Genomic DNA, 16,674 nt, shown 5'->3' with positions numbered 1-16,674 from the left:
ATGTTCTACTAATTTTCAATCCTCTAACTCAGAAACAGATTTAGAAGCTTTTAAAAAGTAGTCAGTTGAGTCAACTGGCAAAAGATACTGGAATTAAAAATCCTTTGCACAGTTCCTCTGTAAAGCTCACCCTCAAGTCCATTAGATCATGCTGGTTCTGACATCCTCCAGTAGCAAAACATTGCTTGGAATTCTTATGACTATTCCCTGCCTTTGAAACTCCTAAAATATTCTTAGCTGAGTTAATTGTCTGTTAATGTAAATTAACTACAATAACAACCCTGAAAGAAAACATATTTAGAAACATTCAAGATGACTACTACCCAATTACTTCATGCAATATTCAGCTTGCCTATATTATGCATTAGTTTTCTTTCTGCGTGTCACACATATGAAGTTGCTACTTTTTTTTTCCCCCACATTACATTGTAAGCTTATAAAGAAGCAAGTCCCATAGGTGAGAAAGGCAAGCAGGCAAGTCTAACATCTCCTCAAAACTAAGAATCTCTGGAGCAGACTCTCTTGCATGCTGAAGAAGCCTACGCACTTAACTAGATGAGATGAATCTATGTTGACTAGCTGTTTCAAAGAACCATCTTGCAACAAAGCTTAATCAATTACACTAGTATTATTAAGGTCAACATTCAGAGATCCAAGAAAGAGCAGTCTTGCATGATTTTGCTTACTTCAAATCTTTTAATTTGCACTGCAGATCAAGATTTTATCCCTTAGAATTACAAAAAAAAAAAAGTGAAAGGTAAGGGCATGAATGCCCAGAGATGCCCCCTGCTTTCCTCAATGGAACATTGAGCAAAAACGTTCTAAAAAGGACTGCGTGTAAGAAGAACTAAGGTTCAGCCTAAACCACACTGATAACAAACCTCATCTTTCAGTTTAATTTGTGGGAAAAGTTCTGCCAATCCTCCTTAGTCATCCCTGCCTTGCAATGATGGGAAGAAATGTAAAGAAAAGGGAGATCTCTACTACTGCATCTGTTATTACTAAGGGGAAGGAAATGTCCATGCAATTTTCCATTTATAGGTGACAGTACAGTTTAAAATGGAAGGAGGCAACAATGGTGTAGGTCCTCAGGGACAGGACTGCAAAACCCATTTTTCAGTCTGTTTCTTCAATGCCAGACTACCCTAATACATGTTTGGATCACATCATTCATTCACATTAGTATATGGGCTTTGTTTTTCTGAAGATGGCAAATGAAAGTGAGGGAAGTGGTATAAAAAAAGAGGATGATGCCTACGTGTGATCCCACCACCCCAAAAAAATCTATACTAAAAAATAAGAGAGGAAAAAAGGGGGCTGAAGAAAGAAGCTACAAAACGCGAGCAGGATGAAGCACTCGTAGACTGGTTGAAATCTATGAAATTCATAGATAAAAAGAGCTCTGAATGCACAAATTTTGAAAGAAAATTCCTTAAAGCAATGGTTAGCTCAAATGTTTGTGACACACGTTGGGTGTGAAAAGCCTGTAAGAAAAAATTAAAAAACAACCCTGCAATTTATAGAAGTCTGATGTAGTTTTAAGTTTTCAAAACAATCAAGTTTAATTCAGTATAGCTGAGTAAGATTCCCCAGCTTCCAGTCCTCCATTCTAACAATTATTTATATAAATGCAAAACCTTGCTTCTGTGAGATGTCCCAGTTTATGTGTTTTATACTGTATTTACAGACTACATAGAATCAACAGATCTGTAACTTAATCTTTAGGTAGATTTTATTCAAGCTGGAGTTTCTGTGAATTAGTATTTGATGATCATGCTGCAGTTATGTGAATTTCTACTGCATACTATGTTTGTCCATTTCAAAGATTTTCTAAATGTATTCACATCAGCAGATGCTCTCCTACTGAACATGTGCCATAGTGTGCTTTAAAATGAGTAAATACTAAGATTATATAAGTCCTAAATGGTAAGTTTTATGAAACTTCAGTAATTAAGAACAAAGCTCATGATCAAGAATGCACCATGTAATTACTTATGTTTCCTTAAAACACTTCACAGCATAAGGAAAACCATTACATACAAAACCAGAAAGAACTTTTTTCAGTTGGAACATCTGGAGAAAACAAATGTAGTCTTACCTTTGGGCTGCTGTTTTTACTACTGCTGTCTGTGCATGCGCATGGTGAAAACGTCTACCATGTACTACAGTTACAGGACAGGACATATTCTGAGCATTTTCACTGCAAACATACAGAAAAAGTGTTTAAGAAAAGGGTCTCGCGTATTTGTACATTGTCTTAGCTAAAAATTGTGGTGTTCTGCTTTTACAATAACAGCCATACAAAACCACAAATCAATGCAGTATTTCTGAATCAATAATACAACTTATAAGCACCCTCTGACAGGCATAAAAACATTCTGTCTAGAATAAAATAGACAAATAAGAATATACACAATTTTCTTTCTTTTTCCCCTGGAAGAAAAAGTTAAGATTTTTAAAAATGTTATCAACATCCAAAACACTGTGAAACAGCTCTTTTACTCAACCCCATCACTGCAAAAAGACATTGGCTTTTTTAATGAATTATAACGATTTATAATTATTTTTATATTTCCATCTATACATTTTATTAAGGCATAATATTAACTACTTTAATATGACTTAAAGGGCAAAACGTGAACGGATTGAATTGCACATTCAGGAATTTCTCTTATCTTATTACTCATAAGGGAAAATAAACACAGAAAACTTGTAGATGTAAGATGGCTAGTAACTGAAACAACACAATACATTCCCAAAATAAAAGATTCTCAGGTGCTCAAATATCTCAGCAGGACTCTGCACAGAGATAATATATTCACCAACGTCTTTTAACATTTTTTTTGTTTCTTCATTTGTTGCCTTTTGACACTTTAATCTCATTACTATGTAAAACAAGTAATTCTGGAGAGAAGATTACTTACCATTATCCTCTCTAGCAAAAGCTGATACAAAGATACAGTAGATTAGTAATATAGTACTCCTTCGACAGTCATTAGACCCTAACAATTATCCTGCACACTTCTGTGGCAGGACACACAATACTACATTTGAAATGTTCAAAAAACATGCAACTTTTAATAGATGGCATGTTGATAATGCAAATTGTTTCAAATTATGGAAATACAATGCTTAAATTTTGCTTGTAAAATTGCTTGGAAATTTTAGTTGCACTGAATAAAATGATGTGAAAAAGCACTCCGATTGATACAAAATATTTCTCAGAAATACTATGCAACAGAAGTTTTGGTCCTGCTATTTGTTCTGTTATGAACAATGAAAAAAACCTGAAGTACCAAAATTCCCCCAAAAGCTGACAACCAATTCCTAATCCTTCCTCTACATTCCCACAAAAGGTGAAAGTGAGCAAACTGCTAGCTTGCTTTTTAAATTTCTTTTCACTTTAGCACTACAAACCTTTTGGGGAGCATTATATTGAGTATTATAAGTCAATATTAGAAGCTTTCAGAGCATTTCTGACTGATTATGACTGTTATGATCTGACTGATCATAACATAACCATGAACATAGCAGAACAAGACCTGTCAAAACCAACCACATAGTAAAATTGTCTTTTCTAGAATATGAAGTTTAGAAACATCATAAATGTTCTGACTTTAACAGTTCAACTCCTAAAAACTAACCTAATAGCATCCCATTCAAACACCAACCTCTTGAAAGTAAACACACACATCCTACATGCTTCCAAGTCGAGACTATGCAACTCCAGCTGGTCAGTCATCATCGAGACTAAATTACAGTCAACCTTCTGTTTAATGTTGTCACCTGAGAAATAAAAAGCTGACAGCTACTTGCCCTAAATACCTTAGGGTGTCTCAAATCCTCTCTGGCTTCCAGCTTAGTGTCTTTGAAAGAGATACTAGAGAAGAAAACACAAGTGGAGCGCAGGAATTCCTTCTCAAATGCTTAAGACTTACGGAGTTTAAACAAGCAAGCAAGTCTACAAACACACCTAATCTCACATTTTATCATTTTATTTGTTGAATCTGAGCTTTGCCAAACTATCATGATTGGGAAACTCCAAGTCTTGTGTCTCTGTAGCACAAAGAAGTGTTAAGCAGCGCTTCTGCTTTGTGCCTCACACTCAAGTAGTGAGAAACTCCAGTAGGTGCTGGAATAGAATATCGCAGCCTGCTGGGTGATCAGATTTGAGTCAAAGCAGACTGTTCTAGATGGCACACTTAAATGGTTCATATGGCGTCAGATATGCTTCCAAGTAGGACAGCTGTAAAATACAACCTGCTCTATAATCCTGTTCTTTGAATAGAACATACCCAGTGCAGACAGAATCACCAGAAAATTTAATCATGACATCCCAGCAAGTTGCAAAATGGGTACATCAGAACTGACATCTGGGTTCACAAGTTTCAGCACAGTTTCAAGAAAATTAATATAGAACACTAAAACCAGGGTGATGTAATGGTCTGAAAGTTCCTTGAAAGAACAAATGTTCTAGAAGTCTCATAGAACTTACAATATATTAACAATACATGTCTCCTTGACGTGATCTCAGAAACTACAGAATCATTTAAAGTCTAGGCTTTGATGGAAACAAGGTTACACTATCACATTCTATCAACTGATACTAGGAACTTCTTAACAACACAGATTCAAAAGGCAAAGCACACAGGAATCTTGCACTGGGCAAAGAGATGGATCTAGAAGTAATGGAAGCATGACATTTCAGGAACACAGGACACAACTACAGACTACATTAATTCTGCTGTTCATCAAATGACTTTTTTTTTATAAAATATTATAAAAAAATCTAAAAGGGACTTAATAATGTGAGAAATTTTGATACAAGTTATTGAAAACTAGCAAAGATAAAAGCAATTTAAAGTAAGACCTCATGATTAAAAAAAACAAACGAACAAAAAAAAAACCAGAAAAAAAAAACCCAAATAACAAAACTATTAGGGTTAAGTTAGAGTTTGATAGTGGATTTTTTGGTTGGTTTAAATTTTTGCACATGCAAGTGGAGATGTACAGGGAAAATTTCTTCTCACTATCCTTCCATATTCCTTCCTCCTATCACTCATGCCCTGGATTTTAGGGAATGCTATACTACAGGAACACTAATTTGAGTCAAGCCCCACTGATCTTAAGAGTTTTTAATCCCTATCCTGCAGACAAGGTAGAAAAAAAAGAGACTTCAACTTTGTGACAAAAATCACTATGCATCTCAAGTATCTGATCTGGCACTTAATCTAGCAGTTTAACTGCATGATAAGCCTTTAGAATTTTCTCTAGTTAAAGAATCAAAATATTGAAAGTATAACTATTAAGCACCTTCCCTGCTACGTGTCAAAGTGAACACACCTCCAGTCCACTACAGACAGTGACTTGATCACAAACCTTTATGGATTTGGGGAATTTGTTGTGATACATGTGTTATGAAAGATATAACACTATCACAATTAAGGTATTAAATCAAGATAATCACTTATAGCATAATCACATTTCCAAGCAGACTTAGTGACCAAAATCTGAAAAAGAGTTAATGTTGGTAGTATGAGTTTTAATCAAACATCAAGTATTTACAACAGTCACAGTGGCCTACACACATCCATTACTCTCAACTAAATGCCTCCATTAATGACAGTTTAGTAAGAAGAAGGTAGATACTTTTGTTTTCCATTTCAATTCAGCATGCAACTCAGTACTAGACAGAAGGTAGATGCCTGCTTTCAAAGTAGATGATGTGACCTTTATGTAAGGTAACACCCATGCAACAGATCGGTAGGTCTTAGGTTTATAAGGTAGCATTTGTCAATAGAAGGCAGTCCCAGTCCAAGTAACAGAATGCCTGAACTAAATGCTTAGACCGTCTTAAAAACAAACAAACAAACAAACAAAAAAAAACCACACAAAACAAAACAAAAAAACACTCAGCAATTATTTACCTTAAAAACAAAATAAAACCCACACACCTTTCTGGAACTTAAGAAAAAAAACACACATACACACTCAAGACTGCTTTAACAGAAAAGGGAGAAAAATTACAGAGGAAGGTTGAATTTCACTACAAATCCCACAGCCAGACAGAAGAAAATTCTGGTTTCCAGAGGATTAGAGGAATCTTATTTTAAATGGTTAGGTGTACTCAAAACAAAAAACAAATATAATGTACATGCACAGGCTTCTTCATTACTCTTGTTTTGAGTCTTTTTTGTTTTTAAGGCAAATAATTGCTGAGGTTTCATAAGAACTGGTCAATTTGAAAAGAAGCAAGCCAGAAACCTGTATGTAATCTTATAGATCTGTTGTATGTACTAAAAATTAAAGACTGAAACACAAAACATCATTTGCATAGCATAAATCAAGGATAACGAAGTACTGTCCTAAGTTGTGTAAATGTGAAAAGAATGATGGAAGTAAGAACCCATGTTCAGAGTTAGCAATAATTGCCAAGGAGGTGCTTGAATGTATTGAAAAATAATAGACCCCTGTGCAATGGCACAACTTTTAACCTATAACAAAAAACTTGCCATTACTAAATCCATTTTATTTAAAAAAAGCTTTTAAGTTCCACATAACATCCTATTAGTCTATCTCAAAAACCAAGACACTGTCTGTATTGCCATCAAAGGAAGGGAGGGAAAACGTAGGTGCACTCTCACCAAAAAAGCTCAGCAATATCTTTTTTGTAAATGTCTGATCTGTGGATCTGATCTATCAGGTCTGAAACATCTGTGGAGAGAATGCACTTATTGCTTTTATGTTACATTGGACATTGAGAAGGCAGTGATTTTGATTCAGGTTTATATGAACAAACCCTACACAATAAAACTCTACAAGCAGAGGTGAATTTTTAAACGGTGATGGGATGGGAGAGATTAATACTTTTATATAAGTATACGTGCCTTTTTTGTCTTCATTAATCTAACATTTAGCTAGAAATCATGACTCTTCAGACAAGTTCATTATTGAAAACTTAAAAAAATATAAATAAAGACACACTTAAGCTTACTCAAAATAATCTAGTATACAATACTTAATATCATGTAGTTACTGTTCCAAACGTACATTGCATATACCCAAACAATCCCCTATGCAATGGCACATTGGTTATAACAATAACTTGAACTGTTACGAATGCAGAACCCTACTGGTCAGTGAAAGTGTCACTGTTCTTTGTGAAAACTAAGCCACTAAATAAGAATGCAGAGTAAGAGTATCCTTCATTCACCTAATAAGCTAAACCGTTGTTTATGTGGTCCTTACAGCAGTAGTCCCCAACAAGAAAACGTTCATAACTGGCCGTTTATCAGAAAAATCAGGATCCGTGGGGGTTAGTTTTGTTTTGGGTTTGTTGGGGTTTTTTGTTTGTTTTGCGGGGGTTTTTTTTATTCAAGAGTATGGATGAACTTAAGACCATCCACAAGCTACAGAAAAACTAAATTACAGCGATATGTATCACATTTGGTTAAGACAGTGGGTGAAGGGCCACCTAGGTTTTGAAATTCTCCAAGATAGACTAATATGTGGGAATAGGTTACAATTACAACATAAAGGCAAGAAGAGTCTTTATTTTGACTGAAGTATGTACAATTCTTGTATTCGTTCTTCTCTATCAAACTGATGGACCACCAGTCCAGACTGGAAATTCTAGATTTGTTCCCTGTACGTTAGGCTCTAAGATCAAAACTGCAACAGAGGACACACATCACACAGGACTTCAAGGGTTTATTTTCTCAATTGCCTCTGTAATAAGATGGTCCCACTAACCAACAATGCTCTGTGGATCAGCATGCAAGAATGAAGATAAGGACATCCTTCATACAGCTACACATGGGTTAGATATTTGATGACTGGCCCAACTATAGCTAGCTGTCCTACTAACTTTTCCTTCCTGCAAAGGTAACCAAATTGAGTACACTTTAGCAATATGAAACACTCCCACAGAAAGTTACATGAATGTATCACTTCTTATTTTATACTAAATAAAGAGATCGGTCTGTTACAAGCTAGGGACGGTAGTAACAACCAAGTACAGCACTGAATGCTTAAACACTGTTCCTGTCAGCTCTAAATGCAAGTGACAATTTCAAGCTATCATGTAGGAGTGTAGGTATTTGCTGAATCCTTTAAAGGAACAGTCTGTGACTCCTAAGCCAAATGATACCTTGCAATAAGGAAAACAAGAGTATGCATCCTGAGTTAACCTTGGCAATCCAGAGTCATAGAAAGAAGAAATTCTTGATGGGGATGTTAGAAATATTCTTCTACCTGGTAGCACTACAGAGGAAAAAATAGCACACGCAGACAACATTGGTAAGGCACTGACAAGTATGCCAGCGAATGCTCTAACTATATTTTAATAATATTCTGGTATTTCACTAATGTGCTATTTAACATTTTGGAAGAGGAAAGACCTTAATCTATTTTTCTATCTTTGCTCAGAAGCACAGAACAGCGTAGCTTCTTAAAATGCATAGCAGATAATGCAAATGTACTACAAGTTCTGTTCATTCAGCATTGATTTATATCAATGATTAAGTAGGTAAGTAAACATAACACTAAATGTAGTACCTCAGTTTCTTGCTATTTCCCATCATGTTGAGGCCAATTGAGTTCCCTTTAAAAAGTCTTCCAGCTTTGCCTCGCCTTGCATATGTTTTTATGGAATCACCACTGGTGCCGACAGCTCCAGGTCGACAACGAAGTGACTGTAAGAACAGAATTCACATATATTAAAATACTTGTATAAAAGTTAGAAAAAAAAAACTAATTACAAAATATTTATACAAATATTACTTTGGCTTCATTTTCAGACTGCTTTTGTACCAAATTTCATGTAAAATATACCCCATCTACACCCTTACTCACTAGGATTCCTTACTAAACAAAATATTAACATCTTCAAAGTATTATGAAGCATCTTGCAGGTATAAGCTATTTCAGTATACATAAAAAACCACAAAAAGCATGGGTTTTGCCTATGTATCTTCTCCTTTTATATACACACACGCACAAAATTGGGAACCTGACAGTAAACAATCATGGGATATAATGATTAATATTTTTAATTAAAAAACAGAATCCCATTAACGATAATTGGCTGAACTTAAAACTAGTTATTCATGCTCATGTTTTCAGAATACTATACAAACCAACAAGATCTATAGGATTAAGAGGAACAAAACCATTAAGGGTAGGCAGATAAATAGCTTCAGTGTATGTTGCTAGATCAACACACAAACTTTCATATTGTAATACCACATCATGACTATGCAACATTATTTAAGAACCCAGCAAACTTTAAAGATACATTTTCACTATGAGATAAACAGAGTACTTGCCTTTCTTTCGTCATTGGGACTGAAAGGCCCATCGTTGTCATCTATGCTGAGCAGATTTGCCTCGCTAGATAGGTGTGGGAGAGAAAAGCAGATACATTGTAATGCAACAGAGCGCTGGCAAAACATTCTAAACACAGAGGGCTTTTTTTCCTTCCCTCTTTAAATTCAAATGCATCACGTACACATTGTGTATATATATATATATGCCTAAAACAACAGGAACATAAAATGGGCAACGTAGTGATCCAGATGTATTATATGAACCTGAACTTAAAGTGTACATCAAATTATTTCACAAAAAGCAAAATTAAAAGGATGTTATTAATTCAAAAGAGAATACTATTGGACCTTCAATATTGTTATGGCAATGTTACTGACATCATAAAAGATTCTATGCATAAATTGAGTCAAATACTAAATTAACCTATAAAGCATAGTTTGTTCATGCATATAAATGTTGAAGTATGTAGTTTAAAACTGCATACTTAGTGCTTTAGGAGAAGAACTTGCATATAACTAAATTTTATCCCATAGCAATTACTGCCAAAATATGTCTTCCTAAAAATAGCGTATTCAGTTTGGCTCAACTGTTCATTAAAATGTGTTTCTTTAGTGCTTCTATGTCTGTAATCCTCAACTATTATAACAGGGAAGAAGATACAAAAAAAGAAACCCAACCCATGATACTGTGAAAACGTACTCTTTTCAGTAACGGGCAATTATCCTCAAATAATCTTTAGTATTTAAATTAAAACCCCAATCATACATTTTATACTGATACCAGCTAGATTAGGCTAACACATTCTTGCTTCCAGGAAAAGCTTCCAGGAGAAGCAACCTGCAGATAATCCCTTCTCATCAATCCTGGTAAGGTTACTCCTCTCTTGGCCACAACAAAATAATACAACTTTTAGCCGACTTGTAATTGCATGGTTGGGGGTTTTTCATTAAGGTCATACAGGCAGAAATGACTTAAGAATACAAGCAGTTATGCCAGGAGTTCCAAGGGAACAGCTACACAAGAGAAACAATGATGGAGGTGAAGGTGGAAACACATCTTGGCTGCAGGTATGACATGTTGACTGCAATATACAGTGACTTCAGCTCTTTATATGTAAGGTAACTACTCAGCACTCTTCCCCCCCCAAGCCCTAATTCCCAAAAAACTTTTTCCATACACAAGATTTCCCTTCATGTTACAATTTACACCTCCACCTTATGCAATACAGATATCCCTACATCAAATAAAAGAAAAAAAAAAAAAGTCCTTAACTCAGGGTGAGAATGGCAGACCCTGAAATTTCAGGAGGTAAGATTGTGCGCACAGTTGGTTCTGATATGGGAAGAACGATGTAAATGTCAATGCTCAGCCAGTGGCACTGTTGTGTTTTCCTTTCATTTACAGACAATTTTAGGTGCGTAACGGTAAAAATGAACAGTGCAGTGGATCATCACTAATTTCCAATAGAAAGTGTCACAAAGACAAAGGAGTATAGTTGTACTTCTGTACAGCCTACCCATGGATATCAAAATTTTAGAATACTATAACATTTTTTTTAAACTCTCTTTCAGGATAGATTATTCTTTCACTGGAGGCTTAAAGAGGTTTCTCAACTCTTCAGCAGAAGACGATGAGTTTAACGATTTCAGAAAATTTCCAGATCCTAAAGAATAAATAAAACCCTGCAGCACAGACATGAATAGCAACCTGTGGTACCTGCAGCTCTGGCATTTACCTACTGTGTTGACCTAGCCAGATCATTTTACCTCTAGATACGTTTTCCTTCTTCAGCTCCAGCTCACACAAAAATTATGATGATTTTCAAAATGCCCTTGTGCAGTGGCTATATTTTTAGGGCTTCAAGATGCCATAATACTGCAACCATTTTAACAAAGGGTGTTTGGGTGGGTGAGAGAGAAGGTAACAGACTGTAAATGAACAAAACACTGAAAAAAATCCTTAAACTGAACAAGAATAACTCTTACAATGCAACTAAGATGACATGACTAGAAAAATATTTGGGGATTGGATGTTTTTAAAGAACCAATATTTTTAGTTTTTAAGGAATGCAAAGTATATGCATCAGTACCAGAAAGGTTCTTTTTTCAGAGAGCAGAATACATAGCAACTGAGTAATGTCTATTTGCTCATGTATCACATGCTTACACTTGTCTGCTTAAAACATGCAATTTATACAGACAGGAAAAAAACCCCCACTATATCACACTCCCACATACCAGACAATAACATTTTAAAACTACTGAAATGAAACTTAGTGGTCTTGCTGGGAGGAGGCTATGCCTCCACACTTTGTCACTTTTAACCAGGGAACCAGAGAGAGAGATTTTCACAATTAGAACTACTATTTCTAACTTTTAAATACTTTAATTAAAATTTTATAACAAATTAAAGTTAAGTCTTTATTAAAATGAGGGGGGGGGGGGGGGATAGAAGTAAGTAATTTAGGTAAACAGAGTTCTTTCCAAAAGGGAGTTCATAATTACACATTCAAATTTAGGCACTGAACAAGAAAAAAAAATATATTCTATTTCCTTATCTCTAATCACTTACCATTTGTTTAATGTTTTAAAACATTAAGAACTGTGCAATAGCTAGTTAGATACCTCAGTTTAATAGACCATGTTTTTACTACTATCTACAAGCAACCCAAACTTTAAACCGCTGTTGATTACTGAGTTTACACTCCAATGAGCTGCAAGCATATTTCTATCAACTACCAACTAATCCAGTAATGTTTCAAATGTAATTGGAATTTCTTTCTGAAAACTCTTACATATATAAACAGGAGGCTGACATACTTCCCCTCATAGTGCACTGTGTACATTCTTTATTTTAAATTACATGGTGGTAGGCAGCACATTAAAAAAAGCCCTGATAGAGGCACAAGAGAAGTAGTGGTATTATTCAACTCATGCACAATGCTATCTCGTTAAAAAGAACCTTAACTAAAACTGCTAAAAATTAAGAATTGAGGCTCTGAACAAAATGTTCTTTATCAATTTAAAGGCTATAGTGCCTTACTAACAGGGTCACAAAAGAAGCATAAATCATCTACATAAACATGGGTTTTTTTCTGAGAAAGGAATGAAAAGGAAAAAAATATTGGAAAAAAGCTAAACAGAAATAATAATAATAAAAAGTATCATTGCTTTTCCAGTTAGGAAGATAAGAGAACAAGCAGTTTATGCCCCTAAATAAAAGGGGGAAAAAATTAAAACTTTTTGAAACAAAATGTTAGTTAAGAAAAGATACCATAGTGCAAATAAATTAGAGCCATTTACTTGTATTCAGTTTTTTGATAAGGCCATTATTGAACAAATCTCAGTGGAAGGCCCAAGTCTGGGCTATTAAAAAAAAAAACATTATGACACCCAAGAGAAAACTGGGCCCATGAGTTTACAAAACCACTGTGGGGCATATTGAGATATATTTTGAAAACATTTACCTGGATATTAAAAAGGAAGTAAATATAAATTATCCAAGACACTTCAGGAACAATCACCTGTAAAACTAGAAACTATCTTATAACATGTTCATTTCAGAAATCAATTTAATTAATATATTACTTTGGCCATGTTTGCATAAATCTTCCATCCTTTCACGTCTTCTGCTACATAAGATACACATCATTTCCATCATTTATTCTGTGATGGTCTACACAGGTTTCAGCGTGTTCAACCAACCAAATGGTCTTTTTTTCTGTTGTTCTACATAAAGGTTCCACTCCTCCTGTATGATCTCCGAGTACAAAGCAAGAAAAGTCTCAAGTCACTTGCTGTCATCTTGATTGCTATCTTAAGTAGATCAAACTTTGCAAATCATCAGAAATGTTACTTTTACTTTTTCAAGCGGACTGAAGATCATCTGCAGGCATTTACTTTGGGATAAAACACTTGTCAATCACCATTTTGGATTTCCGTAACTCTAGTTCCACGCCAAGTATCACCTCTAGCAGCATTTAAAAATATATCTATTGTGTTGGGTGATGATCTACTTTTCCGAATCTTCTTCAGTTTACAAAAGTTCTTTACTCTTTTTGTGTTCAGTACTTACTACCTTACCATTATGGACAGAGCCGATCTAATTCGCCAAATAAGTTAAACCACACACTTCTTTTAAAACAATCTATTCTAAAAATTGCTTTGGTAGGAGGTCCTTAGCCACATATTTTGTGTTCCATCTCACTGAGGAAAGATAATCCAAGCAGACATCCAGTATTGACCAACAACATTAGCACAGGTCTTACGGGGTAATATAAGAACACAGCCAATCCTTTAAGTGCTGGAATGTTATTCTTGGGCTAGTTCAAAACAAACTTATTGTGTGTCTGCCATTAAGAGGGCAAAAAGCTGTGATAAGGTCAGACACTAAAATGCTAGTTAGTGCCTCAACAACAAGCATGAGATGCATCCAGATGCCTGCCTTAGATTTACAGCTTTCTCCACACACAAATGCAGTTAAATAGTAAGTATCAGCATACCATAGCAAATGACATTTTTAAAAATTGCCAGAATACATACTTATTGCATAGTATACTCAAAATACTGGGGTGATACTAAGCTTTATGCTGGAACAATTCTATGAACTAAATCTGCTAATCTTTGAAATGTTCTGCTAAGGGTGAAGGGAATTTAGAAAGAAAAGGACAATTTACTGTCACATCATTTGTTTTCTAAAGATTCTCTTCTGTCAGAATTTTGTTATACAAAGTAAAAATGTATCAGAAAAGCAAAATACAGAAGTTATTTCAAAATGCTCAAAGCTTACAATGTCATTAAGACAAAAAACCCCCAGGTGTTACCAAAAGTAAATATGTGGGCAGCTTAGAGCACATAGTCGTTTGGAGGGAGTGAAAAGTTGCCTGAAATGGTATTAGAGGATGGGTAAGCAAAAAAGGCAGGATCTCCAGTTTAAATCAATTTTCAGCTGCTCTTTTATCTATACTTTCAGATAAGATTCTGCATAATTCACAGGTATAAAACAGAATTACTGGCGTGAGTAGGTAATAAAATTTCAATATTGGCTACAGAAAAAATGTTTATTGTACAGGATATTTGAAAGGAATGAAAAAAATCACTCAGAAATACCATCTTAAAATCAGATACAATTATATAAAGCATACGTTCCATAATCAGTTTTTCAAACTTTAATTTTTTTTTAGCATCACTACACTATACATATCTCATTCTGTCTTCTTAAGTCACCATCAGCTGGAGACAGACGGAAAATGGCAGTAAATTACTAGAAGAAAAAAGCTGCTATGCTTACAAACGTGAGTTACTTATTTCTGAAGACAAGTAAAATGCAAATACTAACTGTATTGTATGTACTGCTACTACTGCACCAGAAATGGATGTAAAATTGCTAAGGAAAAAAGCAAGCTTATTTTTATAAAACTAAAATGCCCTTAGTTTGAGAACCTTTTAAAAAGTTGTTGTAACCTCCGATACAGTTCTGTTTTGACAAAAGTTCTTCATGCTTACCTCACACTTGAATGAACTCCTGAACTCATTTTTTAATGACTAAACCATCACATTTCTTAATGTTTTTGTAAGATTACAGCATAGCCTGCTGCTGCAGCCTAAGTGGTTATGCGTCTACTTTCCTATATCCTTTCCAACACACAGTATTTGGCAGAGTATTACAAGATACAAATTCATATAAGAATTATTTCTGTACCTAACCACAGGATTCAGTTTCTCCTTACTAGAGAACCATAGCATCCTTTTTTAAACTTGCAGGTTCTACTCTCCAAATATCTAAGAACAACAAATAAACCTAAAATGCATTCTCCAAGCATGAAACTTGTTGTTTAGTCTTCTTCATTAGTCTTTTCGGAAATAAATACATTAATATCAAGAAAACATATTAGCAACAATCAAACGTCACAAGGACAAAGTATGTATTCAAACTACACACATAGGGTTTAAGTTTTAGTCAAAATCCACACACACTAAATAAAGAAATAAATGATCAGGGAACAAAACCAGCCTTAACTCTACCCAGTGAGATAAACACAAGGGAAAAAAACCAACAGACTTTTAAGCTCAATTTAACTTGATGTAGTCCTACAGCTACTGAAGTACCTTAATCATAACTGTGAAGTACTGAGCAGCATCACCAGTAAAGGAAAAGTTGAAGCTGCTTGGATACCCTACATTTCCATTTCCTTACTTTACACATTGACATATTTCTTGTCTGTGTTCCTTAGACTTACACAGTAGCTCCAAAGACAATTGCAACACTTTTGAAATGCACTGTGCCCTATGTTGTAAGTGCCACGTTCACAATTAAATTTACATTATAATGCATTTTTATATGGCAATACTATTTAAAATAATCACTTCTTAGAAATATTTTTTCTTAATTACTTCAATTTTTAAGATATTATATATTGTTTCTTATTAATAAATTACAAAAAAGTATTTATTTATAAATAGACACTTATACTTTCAATAGCCTAGATAAAAGCATCCTTACTCTTTCTCTGCATCTCCTTCACTTTCTTCTGCATGATCAAAGCTCCAATTATTTTTAAAACCTCCATCTCTCCTGGACTGTGATCTATCCAAAGCTGAAATGAGAACAAATTAAGATAAGTCTTGATTTCAAGTTGAGTTATCAATCAACACAAACTAGAGGAGTAAACCAGATGCATATATTTTCCCCAAGCCTTTATTTTGTTGATGTCAATGTTTAACTATCATTTGACAAAAATAAGTTCATCAATGCAGTGGTGACTCATATTCCTAAATAAATACAAGTGAGTTAGCAAGCTATTAAAAATGATGACATGAGGTAGTTTTACACAGATTTCAACTGTTTTACTGACACCTGTAAATTTACGGGTTCCTTCTCTGATATGAATTACATGCCACAGGCAGAAAGGGTCCTCACATTTATTATTTAAATGTCTAATACCCAAACACATATTTATTTTTTCCATATAAAAGCAACAGTCCTGAACTGCCCCAAGTACAATTTCAATATAATACTTTTTTTGTTAATTCAACATCTGACACTGACCTGAATTAACATCTGATGATAACTGAAATTTCAGTGTTAGCATCAACTAAGTAAAAAAAATTGAACTTTCTGAGAACAGTCACACTACATCAAATTTCAGATTTATCTACTGCAATATCCAACAGTATGGACATTTTCATGTAATATGATGGCATGGTGGTATTCTTAAGTGAAGGTGGTCCAGAGACAGCACTCATTAAAGCAAGGCACTGTTCACACTGTGCGCTAATTATTGTGACTAAGAGCTGTCTCACACAAACTATGCAGCAGCTTTGATTTTGGTATAATTTAAATTTGTCT

The 16,674-nt window shown here is 34.6% G+C and overlaps 1 protein-coding gene across 6 annotated transcripts in view; it reads right to left on the bottom strand.

The window, feature by feature from the left end:
* Positions 1-16,674, bottom strand: part of SENP6 (SUMO specific peptidase 6) — an 83,926-nt gene that overhangs the window by 47,451 nt on the left and 19,801 nt on the right. For 4 of the 6 annotated variants that reach the window (XM_075046474.1, XM_075046469.1, XM_075046470.1 and 1 more), the window contains exons 2-5: positions 15,829-15,922; positions 9,327-9,390; positions 8,557-8,693; positions 2,099-2,200 (exon numbers count right to left, since the gene is read on the bottom strand). In XM_075046474.1, the coding sequence (XP_074902575.1) occupies positions 2,099-2,200; positions 8,557-8,693; positions 9,327-9,390; positions 15,829-15,922 (397 nt within the window). Of the gene's footprint in view, positions 1-2,098; positions 2,201-8,556; positions 8,694-9,326; positions 9,391-12,914; positions 13,047-15,828; positions 15,923-16,674 lie in introns of those variants that run through there. The other 2 variants (XM_075046472.1, XM_075046471.1) reach the window with 2 other exon arrangements.

Source organism: Buteo buteo, chromosome 15 (assembly GCF_964188355.1).
Source record: "Buteo buteo chromosome 15, bButBut1.hap1.1, whole genome shotgun sequence".
Classification (NCBI taxonomy): Eukaryota; Metazoa; Chordata; class Aves; order Accipitriformes; family Accipitridae; genus Buteo; species Buteo buteo.
The sequence above is the reverse complement of the archived record's forward strand: the minus strand, read 5'-3'. Positions and strand labels throughout refer to the sequence as shown.